This window comes from Diabrotica undecimpunctata, chromosome 5, assembly GCF_040954645.1.
Source record: "Diabrotica undecimpunctata isolate CICGRU chromosome 5, icDiaUnde3, whole genome shotgun sequence".
NCBI classification, from domain to species: Eukaryota; Metazoa; Arthropoda; class Insecta; order Coleoptera; family Chrysomelidae; genus Diabrotica; species Diabrotica undecimpunctata.
The window spans coordinates 162,180,818-162,196,943 of record NC_092807.1 but is presented as its reverse complement, the minus strand read 5'-3'; the positions used below and the strand labels follow the sequence as shown (position 1 = coordinate 162,196,943).

The following is a 16,126-nucleotide window of genomic DNA, read 5'->3' as shown; positions in this document are numbered from 1 at the left end:
CTTTTTATAAAGACATTTACACAATCAATTCTGTATCTAACCCCAAATTATGATTTTTAGGGTACAAATTAATTTCCATATATACAAAATTCAACAAGTATGATGTCAAATTTATTCACAACAAAGAAATCTACCATCTATCTATGAAATGGATCTATCAGTAAGTTTTTTTTTTTAATTCTTTTCTTTGTTTAGTTGACATATTGGGCATTGGGTAGTAATTTCTTTTGCTATACTTATGTCATTCTTTGCAAAATAATTGTCCCTAAATAGCATCCATAGCTTTCTTGAACCAATATGCATATAATTGTTATGTAAATTTTTCAATATTTTCTTTGCTAAAGTTCTAGTTATTACATATACTTCTATGCCATTTATTATTTTATAATATACCCCATCTTTCCTAAGGACTTTTTGTTTTTCACTCAAATTGATCTGATCTCTTATAATTTCTTCTTTAGAATATAATCCAGTACTTTCTACTAATTGATTTAATCCAATTTTTATTGTTCGCTGCCCTTTTTGTGGTGTATTTTCTAACCTTGATAAAGCATCTGCCACTATATTGGATTTTCCAGAAATGTATTTGATTTCAAAGCAGTATTCACTAAGTATTAGACTCCACCGATGTATTCTACTGTTTCCATATTTGTTATTTAATATAGACGTTAAAGCTTGGTGATCTGTTTCTATAGTAAATTCATTACCCAATAAATAAAATCTTAATTTTGTGACACAGTGTATTATACTTGCTAGTTCTAATTCTGAAACTGAGTAACCCTTTTCATGTGGCTTTGTAATTCTTGAAATGAATTGTATTGGGTATTCGACCCCATCATGTATTTGTAATAATACCCCTGATAATCTCTCTATTGATGCATCTGTTCTTAATATGAATGGCTGTGTATAGTCAGGATAGTATATTTTCAAATTTGACAGAAAAATGTTTTTAATTTCTTGGAATGCTAGTTCTCTTCTCTGATCCCATCTCCATTTTACACCTTTTCTCAGTAGTTCAAGTAATGGAATTTCTTTTATACTTAGATCTGGTATCATCCTTTTATAATAATTAATTATTCCAATAAATCCTCTTAAAGTTCTTAAATTGTGTGGTGTTTTATATTCCTGAATGACTTGTGTCCGTTCTGGATCCATTTCGATTCCCTTAGTGTTAAGTTTATAACCTAGATATATGACTTCTTTTTGAAAAAATGTACATTTTTCTTGATTTATTTTTAGTCCCACTTTGTCTAATCTATTTATTATAGTTTTTAGGTGTTTCTCATGATCTTCAGCCGTTTTAGAAAAAATTAATATATCATCAATGTAGTGAATTACAAAATGTTCATATTGATCCAAAATATCATGAAGACATCTACATAGAGCACTGCAAGATGATTGAAGTCCAAATGGTACTACTTTGAATTGATATACTACTCCATCTATCTGAAATCCTGTATACTGTCTACTTTTTCTTTCTAGAGGTATTAACCAAAAGCTATGCTGTAAATCAATTTTAGTGAAAAATGACATTCCTGTAATTCTTCCTAGTATTCCATCTATACTCATTGGTGCTTCAAATTGCTTTTCAGTAATCTTGTTAATATTCCTTGCATCCAAACATAACCTGATTTCACCTGATCTTTTTCGTACTACTACTATGGGGTTGATAAAACGTGTATCTGCCTTCTCAATGATCCCATCTTCTAACATATTATTAATTGTTTTGTTTACTTCTTCTCTGTATTTATATGGTATTGGGTATGATTTTGTTTTAAAATCTTTTTCTTCTTTAACTTTTATACTATGGATATAATTTTGTGCAATTCTATTTTCTTTATTGACAAGTCCCTTGTGTTGCTGCAATATGGAAATGACTATTGATTTATATTCTTCAGGGCAATTTAAAACTTTCATTATATCTTCTTCTTTACAAATAAAATTATTCTTCATTATGTACTCATTATTCCTTGCTTCCAATTTTACGCACTCCGCCTCGTAGGCATCCATCTGCTTAAAATTTCCATTCCTTAAATATTCACTACAATAATTATTCTTTACATTCTTCTGGGACATTTCCCTATCCTCAAAATACATTTCTTCTTCATAAACATCATTATTTTCTTTTAATAATATCCTATCAACTCTTATTCCTTCTTCTACCTCATCTTTCTGCATAAATTTAATTATTTGCCCTTGCAAAGTTACCATTTTTTCTTCAAAATCTATCTTTACTTTCTTCTTTTCCAATTCATCATTTCCCATTAATATATCAACACATAAATCCTTGACAATAAATCCTTGCATATTAATTTCTTTATTAAGAATATTAATTTTAAAATTGGCTAGTTTATCAATTTCACCCAACTTCTTATTATTTGCACCAATAATTTTAATTTTTGGAATCTTTATTATATCTGATAGTTTTAATGTATTAAAAATAAAATTCTCCGAGACTAAAGTACTTTCTGAACCAGTATCTATCATAATCTTAATCATTTTATTTTTGGCCAAAGCATTTATATAAATTAAATTAATAGATTCAATAATTTTATCTTCATCTAAAGAAATAAATTCAGAAGGTTTTTCATAATAGCAATGGCCTAACTTGTAATTCAGAAAGTTTACTGCACAAAATTTTGATTATTAGAATTGTCAGATTGTATCTGACCACTTGGATCTGATGTCCTATGTCTTTCCCTACTATGACTTCTACTCACATTTTCTTGCCTTGTACTATTTCGTTCCCTGTCTTCGCAGCTTCTATTCCTTCGAACACAATTTACCTGTCTGTTATAGTTAGGTCGCTCTGTATTTCTTCTATTGTTAAAATCTTGTTTATTATTATTAGTACTGTTATTAAAATGTTGTCTATTATAACTATTATTATTATTAAAATTTTGTAAACTATCAACATATCTATAATTATTATATGATTGTCTATATTGTTGATTATCATTTCTATTATATTGAAAGTTACTATTGTTTTTTCTGTTATTATTATTACTTGTCATATTGCCTCTTTGTATTCTTTGAATAAAATTAATAAAACTATCTATTGTTTGAATATTTTGTACAGTTACGGTTTGCACAACATCAGCATCAAAATGTCTAGATACATTTAAGACTGTTTCATCCTCTCTAAGTGGTGGTTCTAAATATTTTGCAACTGTTATCAATTTCAATGCATAATCTACCATATTTGATTTTAAATTTTGATTATACTTTCCAAAATATAGAATTTCTCTAAACTTTGCTTGCTCTAATTCACCCCAATAATAATTTAAAAATTTATTTTCAAATGTTTGAAAGTTATCTAAATCATTTTCAATACTAGCAAACCAAGTTGCTGCATTGTCATTTAATGTCATTCTAATATAATCTTTAATATCATTAATATTATTCACAAATCTTAATTTATGTTTTAAACTAGTTATGTATACTCTAGGATGCAAATTTTTTATATTACCAGAGAATTTAATCCCAGTCTCATTTGTTAAATTTAAGTAAGGTCTCCCTATGTCTCTCATTTGTGAAATATCATCTATTCTCTGTTCCACATTTCTTATTTGATTACTATTTATTTGGATATTTTGTTGTATATCGTCTAATTTTTCTTCTGTGTTTCTCCTGTCTTCGTTAATTTTTACTTCTAAGTTACATTTCTGTAACTCTATTTTCTGTTCTATATCTATTTTATTATCTTGAATAATCCTCTTTACTTCTGTCCTCTCATTGTCTATCCTTTTCTTGTAGTCATTCCGTATACTTTTTATTTCATTTGCTACTTTTTTCTCTGCAGCTTCAAGTTTTTTATCCATTTGTTTTTCCATTTGTTTTACAATTTTATTATTATTATCTTCTATTTTCTTTTCTAATTTTCTATAATTCTCTTCCAATTTCTGTTCCATTTTTTTCATGTCTTCTTTGACTTCTTGTGAATTCTGTTCCATTTTTTGTTCTATTTTTTTCATGTCTTCTTTGACTTCTTTTGAATTCTCTTCCAATTTTTTTATGTCTTCTTTGACTTCTTTTGAATTCTCTTCCAATTTTTTTATGTCTTCTTTGATTTCTTTTGAATTCTCTTCTATTGTCTTGTTCATCTGCATCAATAATGACATCAAAGCTGCCATATTGACATTTTCCTCTCTTTCTGGATTCATTTCTGCAGTATCTTGTGGAACTTGAACTAAACTCTCCTCTTGTATAGGTTGTGTTTCTACTTCCACATCTTCTTCATTCTTTTTGCTTCTTGTACCTTTTTTTCCTTGAGACATTTTGAGACTTTACTTGTTCAAATATAATTAAAATTAAAATCTATACTTTTTCTTTCTACTGATAATTAATTTAATTATATGAGAGCACTTATCTTCCCAAACTAATTCTTTTAAATAGAGAGCCACCGCGTTGGGTGCCAAATTGTTATGATGTGTTTTTTTGTTTGAATGATGAGCAATGAGTATTTTTAATAATATATATAGGGTTTTTATCGCGGTTCTCAAAGAATTAGCTTGTAAGTACTTTTTTAAATTATCTTTATTATAACTATTATGAAACACACATATATATCTAACCTAGTCAATGTAAATTTAAAATAAACTATCTTTAAATTGATGTTCTTATAAAACTAATTAAATTCTATAGACAATGTTAAATTTAAACAAACTATCTTCAAAATTGAAATTGTTATGACATTAACTAAATTATATTAACAAAATTTTGTACCTTTCTTTCACTGAATGCCTAAATGAACTGTTTTCCACTATATATATTCTAATCACCACTGAAAGTCTTCGTACTTCGGTTATCCTTGTTTTTGTGAAATTACTTTTTTCAATTATCAGCTTCTACCAATTTAAGATATAGTTTTCTTCACCAGCATTTCTACACCACCAACCAAACCAGCAAACAGCATTTATATTTATTCTTCTTTTCAATATAGCAATATCCAATTATTATAAGTTGATTTATACTAATCTCCAACCATAATATAATTTAATTTCTTCCAATATACCTTTTTTTATCTTCAATAATTATTTGTGTATAATTATAAATGTGCATTAAATTATATGCATAATTTTTAATCTTCATTTAACTCACTATATTAAACAATTTGACTAATTGTAACTGATTCACTGACTGTCTTGAAAATTCTGAACAATTTACTTCACTCTACTAACTTTCATAATAAACTGGCCTGACTTCTGACTAAAAACTTCCAAAAACTTCTGAACAATTGACTTCACTAAGTAAATGTATCTATCTTCTAACTAACTTTCATAATAAAACTCAAAAACTGCCGAAAACTTCTGAATAATAACTTAAAACTGCCTCTTCTGAATAAAAACTGCCAAAAAACTGCCATAAACTGCCATCTTGAATCCAAATCACGGGTATTTATCTCTTTCGGATATTCCAGAACCATCTCGTAATATATCATGTTCTATTTTGTTCTATTAACTACTTGTCTGAATTTTCTGGAACAAACCATTTCGCAAACATGGCCATCTCCGGAGATCCAGAGAATTCCATTCTTTTCTATTAATAATTTTGTTTACATTTAGGCTTTTCAGATCAGAATATATAATTAAATTAGTAACTAACACTCTAATTTAATAAAATACACATTTCAAACAATATATTATTATAATAACCCCACTTATATTCGTATTATGATTCTTAATTTGACACTTGGAGTATAAATATCTGTCAATCTCCGAGAGTATTTTTGGTTGCCTAAGCACATGGCTCACTTATATATATTTACAATATTAAAATACAATCTTTTTACAATTGTTATATGCTAATTTATTAAAAATGCCCTCACATAAATATATTTTTATTAAATTCTCTAGTATATAACTTATTTAAAACAACCAAATATCTAATATTATGTAGTATATAACTTATAAATTATTTTCTATAAACCCTAATCGTATCAATATATATATATATATATATATATATATATATATATATATATATATATATATATATATATATATATATATATATATATATATATATAAGAGAAGTGAACTATAATAAAATAAAATCACTATTTGAACTGTTTATTTCAGAAACAATCTAAGTCACATTCTGACAGTTTGCAGGAGATGAAAAAAACGTTTTGAGAGTTTATCTCAAAACTGAAGTGAAGTTTAAAAGTGAAGTTTGAAGTTAATAGATTACACCTAATGTAAAAATTTATCAAAAACAAAAGCATTCAAAATCGTTACTTAACTCTTTAAATAAACATTTTTAAAATGGACTTTTTGTAAGCAGCAATAAGAACAAACAATAGAAACACTATGAATTTTATAGGTTATGGTAAACGTCAATATGCAAAATGACAACTGACAATTTCTTGCAGAAATAACCTTAGTCCGGGACTAAGGTGGTTTTAGAAAAATATGAATATTTTAAATCGATATAAAATCAACTATGCTTACGAGACTTAGGTGTATTCTGAATTAAATTGTGTGTAATCCACAGAAACCCACATGTTGGTGTTACAAACTCAAAACCGCCAAAATGTGACTTAGGTCTGAGCAGGCCTTAAAGACTTCAATAATTCTGTGGTTCTGTTGTTTATATAAAACAACAGGTCAGTTTTGTAAAGAAAGAAAAACTGCAGTGGCTTTTGTTACTGTATTATTCTGTGATGGTGAATTTTTATTCTATATTCTATTTTCTATAGTATGTTTGTATATTTTTGTAAAAAGTTATTAATTATGGTAGTAAATAAACGATTGAATTTTTTGTTGCAGTCGCCTCTGGGTCAGGGTATGCGCGGTCCCGGCCTGGATGCTCCTTGCTTTCCGACGGCGATGTCGTCCACGTCGGGCAGAATCAGCCGTAGTGGAAGCGAGCAGTTCATGCCGCCGTCCATGGAGGCGGCTGCACCATCCTCGGTTTACCCGGCCGCAAAAATGCACCAGGATTCGCCCTTACCGCCTCCACCTACCCCAACGCCCGGAGTGCATGCTGCATACATGCAGGTGCGGAACGAAATTTCATATTTTGCATGCGTATTCTTTTTAGTTTATTTATAATAAATATACAGTCAGTTTCACTATTTTTATTACAACTAGTCCAGTTAGCAGAGATTTATTCTCTAAAATGAGACGAAGTAGATGCATTTTCATGATAATGTCAATTTAGCCCTCGTGGGGGAGAAAAAACAGCAAAAGATCGATTTACCAAAAATCTGTACGCTGTAGAAAAAATGTTTCAAACAAAAAATGTAGCTGCAATAATTTTGATCAAAAAGATTTACCATCACTTTTTCTGTAGAATGACTATTTATATTTATTCATATTGTGTCGATAAACAGGAAAACATTGGAACCTGTTTATTTTACTAGTATTGTTGTTGAAAGTAAACTAATTATTTATGAACTTGTTTGCAGGTGGATGTTTTCAAAAGTTGTCTCGTTTTAAAACGTGTTTTTTACGATTCTCATGAGATCAACGAAATGTATCAATTTCATTGATCGGTCGTGGTGGAAAACGTGGTAAAAAAAAGTGGTAAACGTTTTTGCGTCTTTTTGGGGTATTAAAATTGACATTCTCAGCAAAATACAGCTTGTTCGTATAATTTTTAGAGGTTCAGTGGCATTTTCGTCTTTGTGGACTGGGGTAACAAACAAACTAAAAGGAATTATTGGTTACTCATGTATATATTGCTCACCTTTACACTGATACATAAGGTGAAGTACTTTTGGGAAAAACAAATATCTGGTAACCAAAAATAGATGAAGATGTTCTTCTTGTTCTTTATTGCAGGAATTAGCAATTGGTTGCTCTTTGTTCCATTATATTTTAATAGTTAATATGTAATGTAGTGATCTTCAGTAGATATTGTATTATTTGGCGATTCAAGTGACGTCTTGATATCCGCTTTTGATCTTCTAAAAGTTTATTCGGCTCTTAAATTGGTGGTGTGGTGAACAGCAGTTTCTTTTTTCCTTTCATGATAGAGTTACATCATTGAAAATGGACAAGTTCTTCAAGAATTTGTAACATAAGGAAAACAAAACTTTAGTTCTTTAATAATGCGTCTTCTTCTTCAAGTGCCATCTCCACGGCGGAGGTCGGCAATCATCATAGCTATTCGGACTTTTGAGACGGCTGCTCTGAAAAGTTCATTTGCTGTACATCCGTACCACTCTCTCAATAATGCGTAATAGAGTTTAAATTTATGCATTTACCTGCATTTTGAATTGAAATGAGGTCTATACCGGGATTCTGATATTAGTATAATTATTGTTAAACATATTATGTTTGTGATATTCATAATGATCTTGATTTTTTGACAGTCTTTCTTACCGAAACTTATAACAACTAAATATTAAAGCATTTTCCACCAAAAAAAGTACGACAAACTGCTGAAAAAACACCCGTGCAATGGTCTAATAATGAATCTTAGTAGTAGTCCTCTGTAGTCTTACAGATCTAATCTTTTTTTTATTGAACACATTGCAGATGCCACTAAGGATCCAGATTTGTTTAAAATATATAAACAACAAAAATTTAATACAGTCGGCAATTACAAACTGCAAAAAAGTCAGCTTACTGTAATTTTGCTCCACAAATTAAATTACTATGGAATCAGAGGTATCCCTCTTAAGCTTATAACTTCTTATATATGTGGCAGACACCAGGCTGTAGAGTCTAAAGATCATCTCTCCGATTTTCTATCCGTAAAACATAGAGTCCCACAAGGTTCGGTCTTAGGACCTCTTTTGTTTATTATTTATGTCAAAGATTTGACTAAATTAATATCTCCGTACAAATCCATCCAATTCGCAGATGATACAACATACGTTATATTAGGAAAAAATAATGATGATTTAAAAATGTCTTATGAAGAAGTTTCTACTAAATCTAGCACATGGTTTGCTGCAAACAAACTACAACTAAACTTTGACAAAACGTAAAATTTGTTTATATCTGCAAGTGGTTTACGCAATAATCCAGATAACAAAAAGACTGTTAAACTATTGGGAATAACCATAGATAATCGACTGAACTGGTCGGTTCATATCTCACAACTTAAGAAAAAGCTATCAATGTCATTATTTGTTATTCGTCAACTAGCAAGGGTTGTCAACTTTGAAACATTGAAATGACATATTTTTCTTTATTTCACTCTCATCTAAACTATGGTGTAATCATATGCGGCAATTCAACAAATGCACTTCAAATTTTTAGAATGTAAAAGACAGGTATCAGGATTTTAGCAGGGGTTAGTTATTTAGAAAACTGCCGACCTTTCTTTATAATAATAATAATAATAATAATAATAATAATAATAAAGGTCTTTATTTTTCCTTCAAATTTATACAATACACAAAATATTATAATTTATATATGCATAAAATGCAAAAAGAAAGAAAAAATGCCGAAGATCAGTTGGTGTTGATTTCAAGAAATCAGTACCTCTGCTTTTCATCTTAAGCAAGAGAGAAAAAAAAATATATAATATATTTTTTTGCATGTTATGTAACAATCAATTAAAAACCATAACCAATAGAAACATTTAACATTTAAATATTGTCCAAAAACTATCACACAGTTTATACATACTTCATAACAGGTCATCAAATAGTTGCACATGTGTTACTAACTTAGCAATTTAGATTTAAGAGATTTCTTAAAAGATATATTCGATTTTAATTTTAATTCTTTAGCTAATCCATTATATACTTTTGATATGTAAATGAATTTTTGAATTGTTCTGTACGATGTGGCGGAGCTGTAATTGTATTTTTATATCTTTTATTAACATTATGTATGTCAGTTCTGTATATAATTTTTTTAAAAAGATATGCTGGTAGAGAGTTTTTTGATAATTTTGTGGAAAAGACAAGCAGCATGTCGAAATCTTCTCTTTTCCATGTTCAACCATTTTACATGTTTTAATTTGTGAGAAATAGGCTGGTATCTTCTTACACTACAGATCAGACGAAGACACGAATTTTGAACCACCTGAATTCTCCTGTCATCTGAACTAATACAAGGCCCATACACAACATCTCCATAGTTAAATTTTGATAGTATCAGACTTTCGCACAATATTCTTTTTACTTTGTATGACAGATAGCGGCGATTATGGTAAATTGTTCTTAGACTGAGAAATGCCTTACTCACACAGGTGTTAATATGTTTTGTAAATTTGAGGTAATCTAAAGTTAAACCTAGATTTTTTGCACTAGTTACAGGTTTAATGATTTCATTATTAACAACTATTTCAATAATGTTACTCATTTCCAAACACACCCTGTTTGGACCAAAAACCACCAGATTAGTTTTTTTAGAGTTTATATTTAATGCATGATTTCTTGCCCAAGCAATCAATGATTTAATATCTTGATTAACAATCTCAATAGCACAACTCAATTATCAAATTCAAAATTATGCCGCTACCTACTCTTTGATATTTCAAGTTCTAACTGAAATTCACAAAAAACGTGACCATTTAATAAAGCAGTCAGATCTCCACGTCCATAATACGCGTAACTGTCACTATCTACGAATAAATCGCCGTAGATTACATCTCTCAGATAAAAATTGCCTTAATTAAAACTATTACAATATTTTGACAAAAAGTATTAAAGAGCTAAGCTGTAATAGTTTTGAAAAAGTTATAAAACAATATCTTTTGAAACATTGTTTTTACTGCTCAGAGGAATAAATGACTTATTGCAGAACATCCACTGAACTGCTTACCGTAACTTTGCCATAAATCTTTTTCTGTTTAATATGTGTTCTTGTTTGTGATATATTTAAGTTACGTTTTATATTCCTTATTTATATACCATGTATTTTTTTTTGACTTGCTACAAACAATATTTGTATTTGTTATGTAGTTAAATAAATAACTCTAAACTCTTGTAACTATAAACCGACCTTGGAGACGTATATTTAAAAGCATTCTATTTTCGATAAACAACTAATTTAGAACAAATTGCTAATAGACGTTGTGTGGGGCCTCAAACCGCGACCTATCCCAATTGTAAACAAGTTAGAAGTTTGTATTAAAAGTAAATAATAATATCTATGGTGGTGGGAGCCCAACACCATAAAATGTTTGAAACGCACGCAAAAGGCAAAAGTGTGTTGATCTTATTGGAGAGAATTTTTTAAAATAATAAACTTATTTTAGTTATTTACTGTCACTTTCAAAATTTACATATAAACCTCATATAACTCGTATAAAATTCTTACATAAATTTCTTTTGTATTTGAACAATCGACTCGGATATCCGATATAGTTTTTTAAAAATAAAAACGGCCAAGTAATCCAAACGACTCAATGATTAATTCCAGAAAAGTTAATTATCCTAAACCAAGTAACCCGATCCGAAATAACGATTTTTTACAACGGAACGGAGTTGAGGAGCGCGTATTGATCTGGGTATCTAATTTCATATGGATAAAACTGCCATGACGGGGTGAAGCATATTGTACTGTTCAAATATTGACTAAAATGGTTTATTAGCCAGACTGAATGGGAATTGGAATGGTACGCGCCGTGGGACGGCATACTCTTTTATGGATTATTATTTACGAAGTGTTCGAAAATAAAACGCGAAGGTTAATTTTGGGAGTAATAATAGAATCGCTCTTCTACAGGTGTCTATAAAAATAATGAGCACTAGGATATTGTGAGTATTGTCAACTCTAACGAGTTATTCTTAAACGTGCAAAAAAATTATTTGTAGAATTTCATTCTTGATAAAATAAGAAAAATGTTGACTTATATTTTGTCCATTTAATTGTCTGATTTTTTTATTGTAACCATTTAATTATAGAGAGATAAATCACTGAGTTGATGTTTATGTAGGTACAGAGATTTTTGTTTACGCAGGTTAATAATAATGACACTATTATTTAACAGAAACACTATTTAATTACACTATTTTATTATTTTATACAGATTACACCATTTAATTAGAAAAGAAATAAGTTTTATTGTTTTACAAGTACAAGTGTAAAGTCTACAGAGACCGATAATAAGTGACAAGTAAGTCATCCGTCATCAACAAAAGGAAAACGTGTTGCCAACATATATAAAATAATATGAGTATTGAATACTGAATTATACAGCAACAGTCCTTCTCAATTCTACAAAGTTATCCAATGAGTACAAAGTTGGTAAATCTACCATTACGGATATGAAAAAACAAAAGACATAAGCATAAGTAACTTTATGTCCCAGCTTGATTCTTCTGATGGATACACAAGTCGTAAAACTATGAAACTTGCCTCAAATACGGATTTAGATGATGCTGTTTATTTTCTTTCATGAAATGAAACATAATAATTTTTAACATTATGAGTAGAAGGGCTTATTTTTCCACACACATCCGAGGACACATTTTAAAGTAAGCGTCGAGCTTTCATACCACTTAAGATGCTCTTTAAAAATACTCCTACTCTATCAAAAGCTTTTTCGTGGTCAACAAAGCACAAGTGTAACTCAACGTTCACATCACGACATCGCTAAATCAGTATGTTGATGGCAAATAGTCCTTCTCGAGTACCTATTCCATTTCGAAACCCGAACTGCGTCTCACTAATCTCCTCCTCATAACTTTTCATAGATTTTCTTATTATTCCGGTATCGTACACCGTGTTGAACAAATCTGCCAATACTTTCAAGTTATACTCTTCCACTACTTTTAATGGTGCTACAGATACCGTTCGTCTAATACAGCCGCCTTATTATCTTTAGAGATTTTGATAGCATAATTGAGTTCATCTATCGTGATCTTCTATATCTCTAAAGGATTTAATTTTTGTATCTGAATTGCATTTCACCTGTATTTCACCTCTTTCATCTTGGAAAAATTCTCTAACGTACTCTTCTTAATTTCTTGGGTAAATCTACTAGCAGTTTTTTTAGTCTTTTATGTGTACTTGTTGACTTCTTTCTCCCATTCCGGTCACTTCTCTTATATTTTTTGTGCATATTTTTCATATCATATCTCTGTTATAGTTCTTCTATATCTTTAAATTGTTTCATCAAATAAATTTCCTTAGCTATTTTGATTTTTCCTTAATTAGTCATTGTATCATTTAATCAGAGCTTTTTAATAATCGTCCTCACTTATCCAAGGGATAAAAAGCAAGTTAGAGGATATTCTAGACGGCAAGAAAATAACAGCAACCTCAAGGAAACACATACTCTGAAAGAAAATACCCCAGTCAAAACCGAACGGTCCATGCTGATTGTGATAGCCGAAGTGAAAATCGAAACATCCAAATAAACATATTTTTAACTGAAATTGTGGTTAATTTCCGTTAAATTTAGTAAATAACACTTTTTCTTACATAAGTTGCATCATCATTTTCATTATATCTGATTCTTAAATATTTAGAACGTCCAACAACAATAAAATAATATAGTGATGCTACACATTAAGCAGATTATTCTATCAACAGACTGTCGCCTTTAAATAACGTAAATCTTAAACGAGAAACAATGAAATCACCTTGAGGTACACCTCGCTATTTATCTTCATTCACCAAAAATGATTTTCGTCGGCGGCGGCACGCGCTTTACTAATAATCAGGACTTAAACTGGCGGTTCGAAGCAGCAAATCGTAAAACACATTTATATGAGGAATTTAATATACATTTAATTGCCGTTACGAATTTCGGCAACTTGTTGCTTCCTCGAATGAAAAGGGGAGAAGGTGAACCGAGCGCCCGTCACCAGCCGCCCCCCGCATGCCGCTCTCTTAAAGTTGAATGAAATATTTAGAAGCAGGATCGGACTTTCTAATCCTTAACAAATTTTAAACGTTCCATCGTATTTGTTATAAAATATGTTGGTATTCCGTGGTATTTTGGATATTCGTTTTTCTAAGTGTAGTATCAGAAACTGCAGAAACTATTATTATAAGAATACTCCAACAAAACGAACGAACTTTGACGAAGAATGTCACAAAAAGAATGAAATTAAAAACCTCGCGAAAAATGAATGGCTAGAGAATGGAAGGCATGAACAACGCGAACAATACCGAACAGAAAAGCGTGCGGTCTAATCCTAGTGTAGAATAGAATAGAAATATGCTTTATTGTCACTGGAAATTGTACAATTTTATGGACAAAGCTTACAAAAAGTCAAAAAAAAAATAACAATAATAATTAAAATTTACTAAAATTACAAAAATCGTCAATATCACAAAATAAAAGATAATATATTATACAATTCATTGAAAAATTTAACTAAATTGCAAATTGCATAATAAAATCTTACGAACTAGTTTACTAATAAGTTTCAGTTGCTGCATTCGATACCCAGTATATATAAAAATACTTTGTTGCTTGTACCTAAACGTACTGTAATTTCTTACTTATTCGTTAAGAAACTCTTTCACTGAATAATATGGTCTTTCAGATAGATAGGCGTTTGTCAATGTACAGAACTTACGGAAAGAAGTTGTAGATTTAAGTTGCTATCTTGATTTTTAATTCTATCAGCAAACCCAGAGCAAAAATTTCAAAATGGAAATTATCTCAAGCTAACTGGAAGAACTTTTCAGACTTCATTGAACACAAGATCAACCAGCTAAAACTTCCAGAAGATCCTGATATAGCACTAGACTCTCTAGTGAGTTTAATCACCCTGGCTGCTCAAACACATATTGGAACATGTATAAGATTGTCTTCTCGTAAAACTGTACCCTGGTGGAATACTGAATGTAAGAACGTTATCCGCGAAAGCAAAACAACATTAAATAAATCTCGTAGGACCAGAACTAAGTCAAACCTGATTAAATTCAAACAACTAAAAGCTATAGGGCGAGGAGTCATAAAACAAAGTAAAAAATACTGTTGGAACAAATACATATCTTCCATATCTATTGACGCCACTTCCAGTTAAGTTTGGAAGAAAATTAAACAAATGCACGGGAAAACAACACACTTGTCAATTTCAGCGCTTGGTTATCATAATTCAATAGTAACTGAAGATGATCAGATTGCTAAAATTATGGCAACTCATTTTCATCATAAAAGCAAAACCGACAACTACACAAATATTCTGACTCCCCATAAAGATCTTCCTTATACTATAGATCTCTCAGATGACCTTCTCGCTTTAAACGCACCTTATACTTTTCAAGAGCTTTCCTTCGCTGTATCTACCTTAAAAAATTCTGCAGCAGGAATTGATAATATACCTTCCATATTCCTCAAAAATGTAATATTATAGAAACTTATCGATAATAATTACAGGCAATATTTACAAGTTCATAGATAACTTTTTAGTTCATCGTAAATTTAAAGTTGCAGTAAACGGTAATGGGTCAAATGTTCTCGAACAACTCAATGGTGTACCTCAAGGCTCTGTTTTAAGTCCATCTCTGTTTAACTTAGCAATTAATGACATCTCAAAAGAAGTTCGTCAACCTATAAAAGCTCTACTGTAAATGCTGTAAATAACGTATATTCTTGGTCCACACAACATGGCATCAAACTTTCCAGCTCAAAATCTAAGGTACTAAGATTTATCAAAAAGCAAAGTGTTCAAAACCCGGAAATATATCTAAACGATGTTCCTTTACCTACAGTAAATCATCATAAAATCTTGGGGCTAATATTCGATCAGAAGTTAAACTGAAAAATACACTTAAAAAATCTAAAGGATAACTGTGCTGGTAAACTAAACATATTGAAAACACTTGCACATCATCAATGGGGAGCTGAAGAAAATTTGTTATTGAGAATCTATAGAGTTCTTATTCGCTCTAGATTAGATTATTGATGCATCCTCTACATAATCGCCTGTAATACTTATCTTAAATCTCTAAATTCAATACAAACGACCTTCTTACGTATATGTCTAGGTGCATTTCGATCTAGCCCCGCCGAAAGTATGTGCATTGAAGCTATGGAACCTCCTCTTTTCATACGACGTCAGCTTTTACTCTCTTCTTATTTCACTAGAGTTTCCGCCATTTCAAAAAACCCAGTAATTAAGCTCATTAACATCCACCACGCTCCTGAAAATAGAGATAGATCTGTGTACCCCATTCCACAATTAGTAAATCCTTTGCTAGCAGCTATAGACCTGAATATAACTATCCCCATCAGTACTTCCAATATTCCT

At 30.2% G+C, this 16,126-nt stretch overlaps 1 protein-coding gene across 4 annotated transcripts in view; it reads left to right on the top strand.

Moving 5' to 3' along the window:
- Positions 1-16,126, top strand: part of LOC140442063 (uncharacterized) — a 142,545-nt gene that overhangs the window by 106,482 nt on the left and 19,937 nt on the right. For 3 of the 4 annotated variants that reach the window (XM_072533128.1, XM_072533127.1, XM_072533130.1), the window contains one exon: positions 6,771-7,001. The exons of the other annotated variant lie outside the window; for it this stretch is intronic. In XM_072533128.1, coding sequence (XP_072389229.1) covers positions 6,771-7,001 — 231 coding nt within the window. The remainder of the gene's footprint in view (positions 1-6,770; positions 7,002-16,126) is intronic. 4 annotated transcript variants of the gene reach the window in all.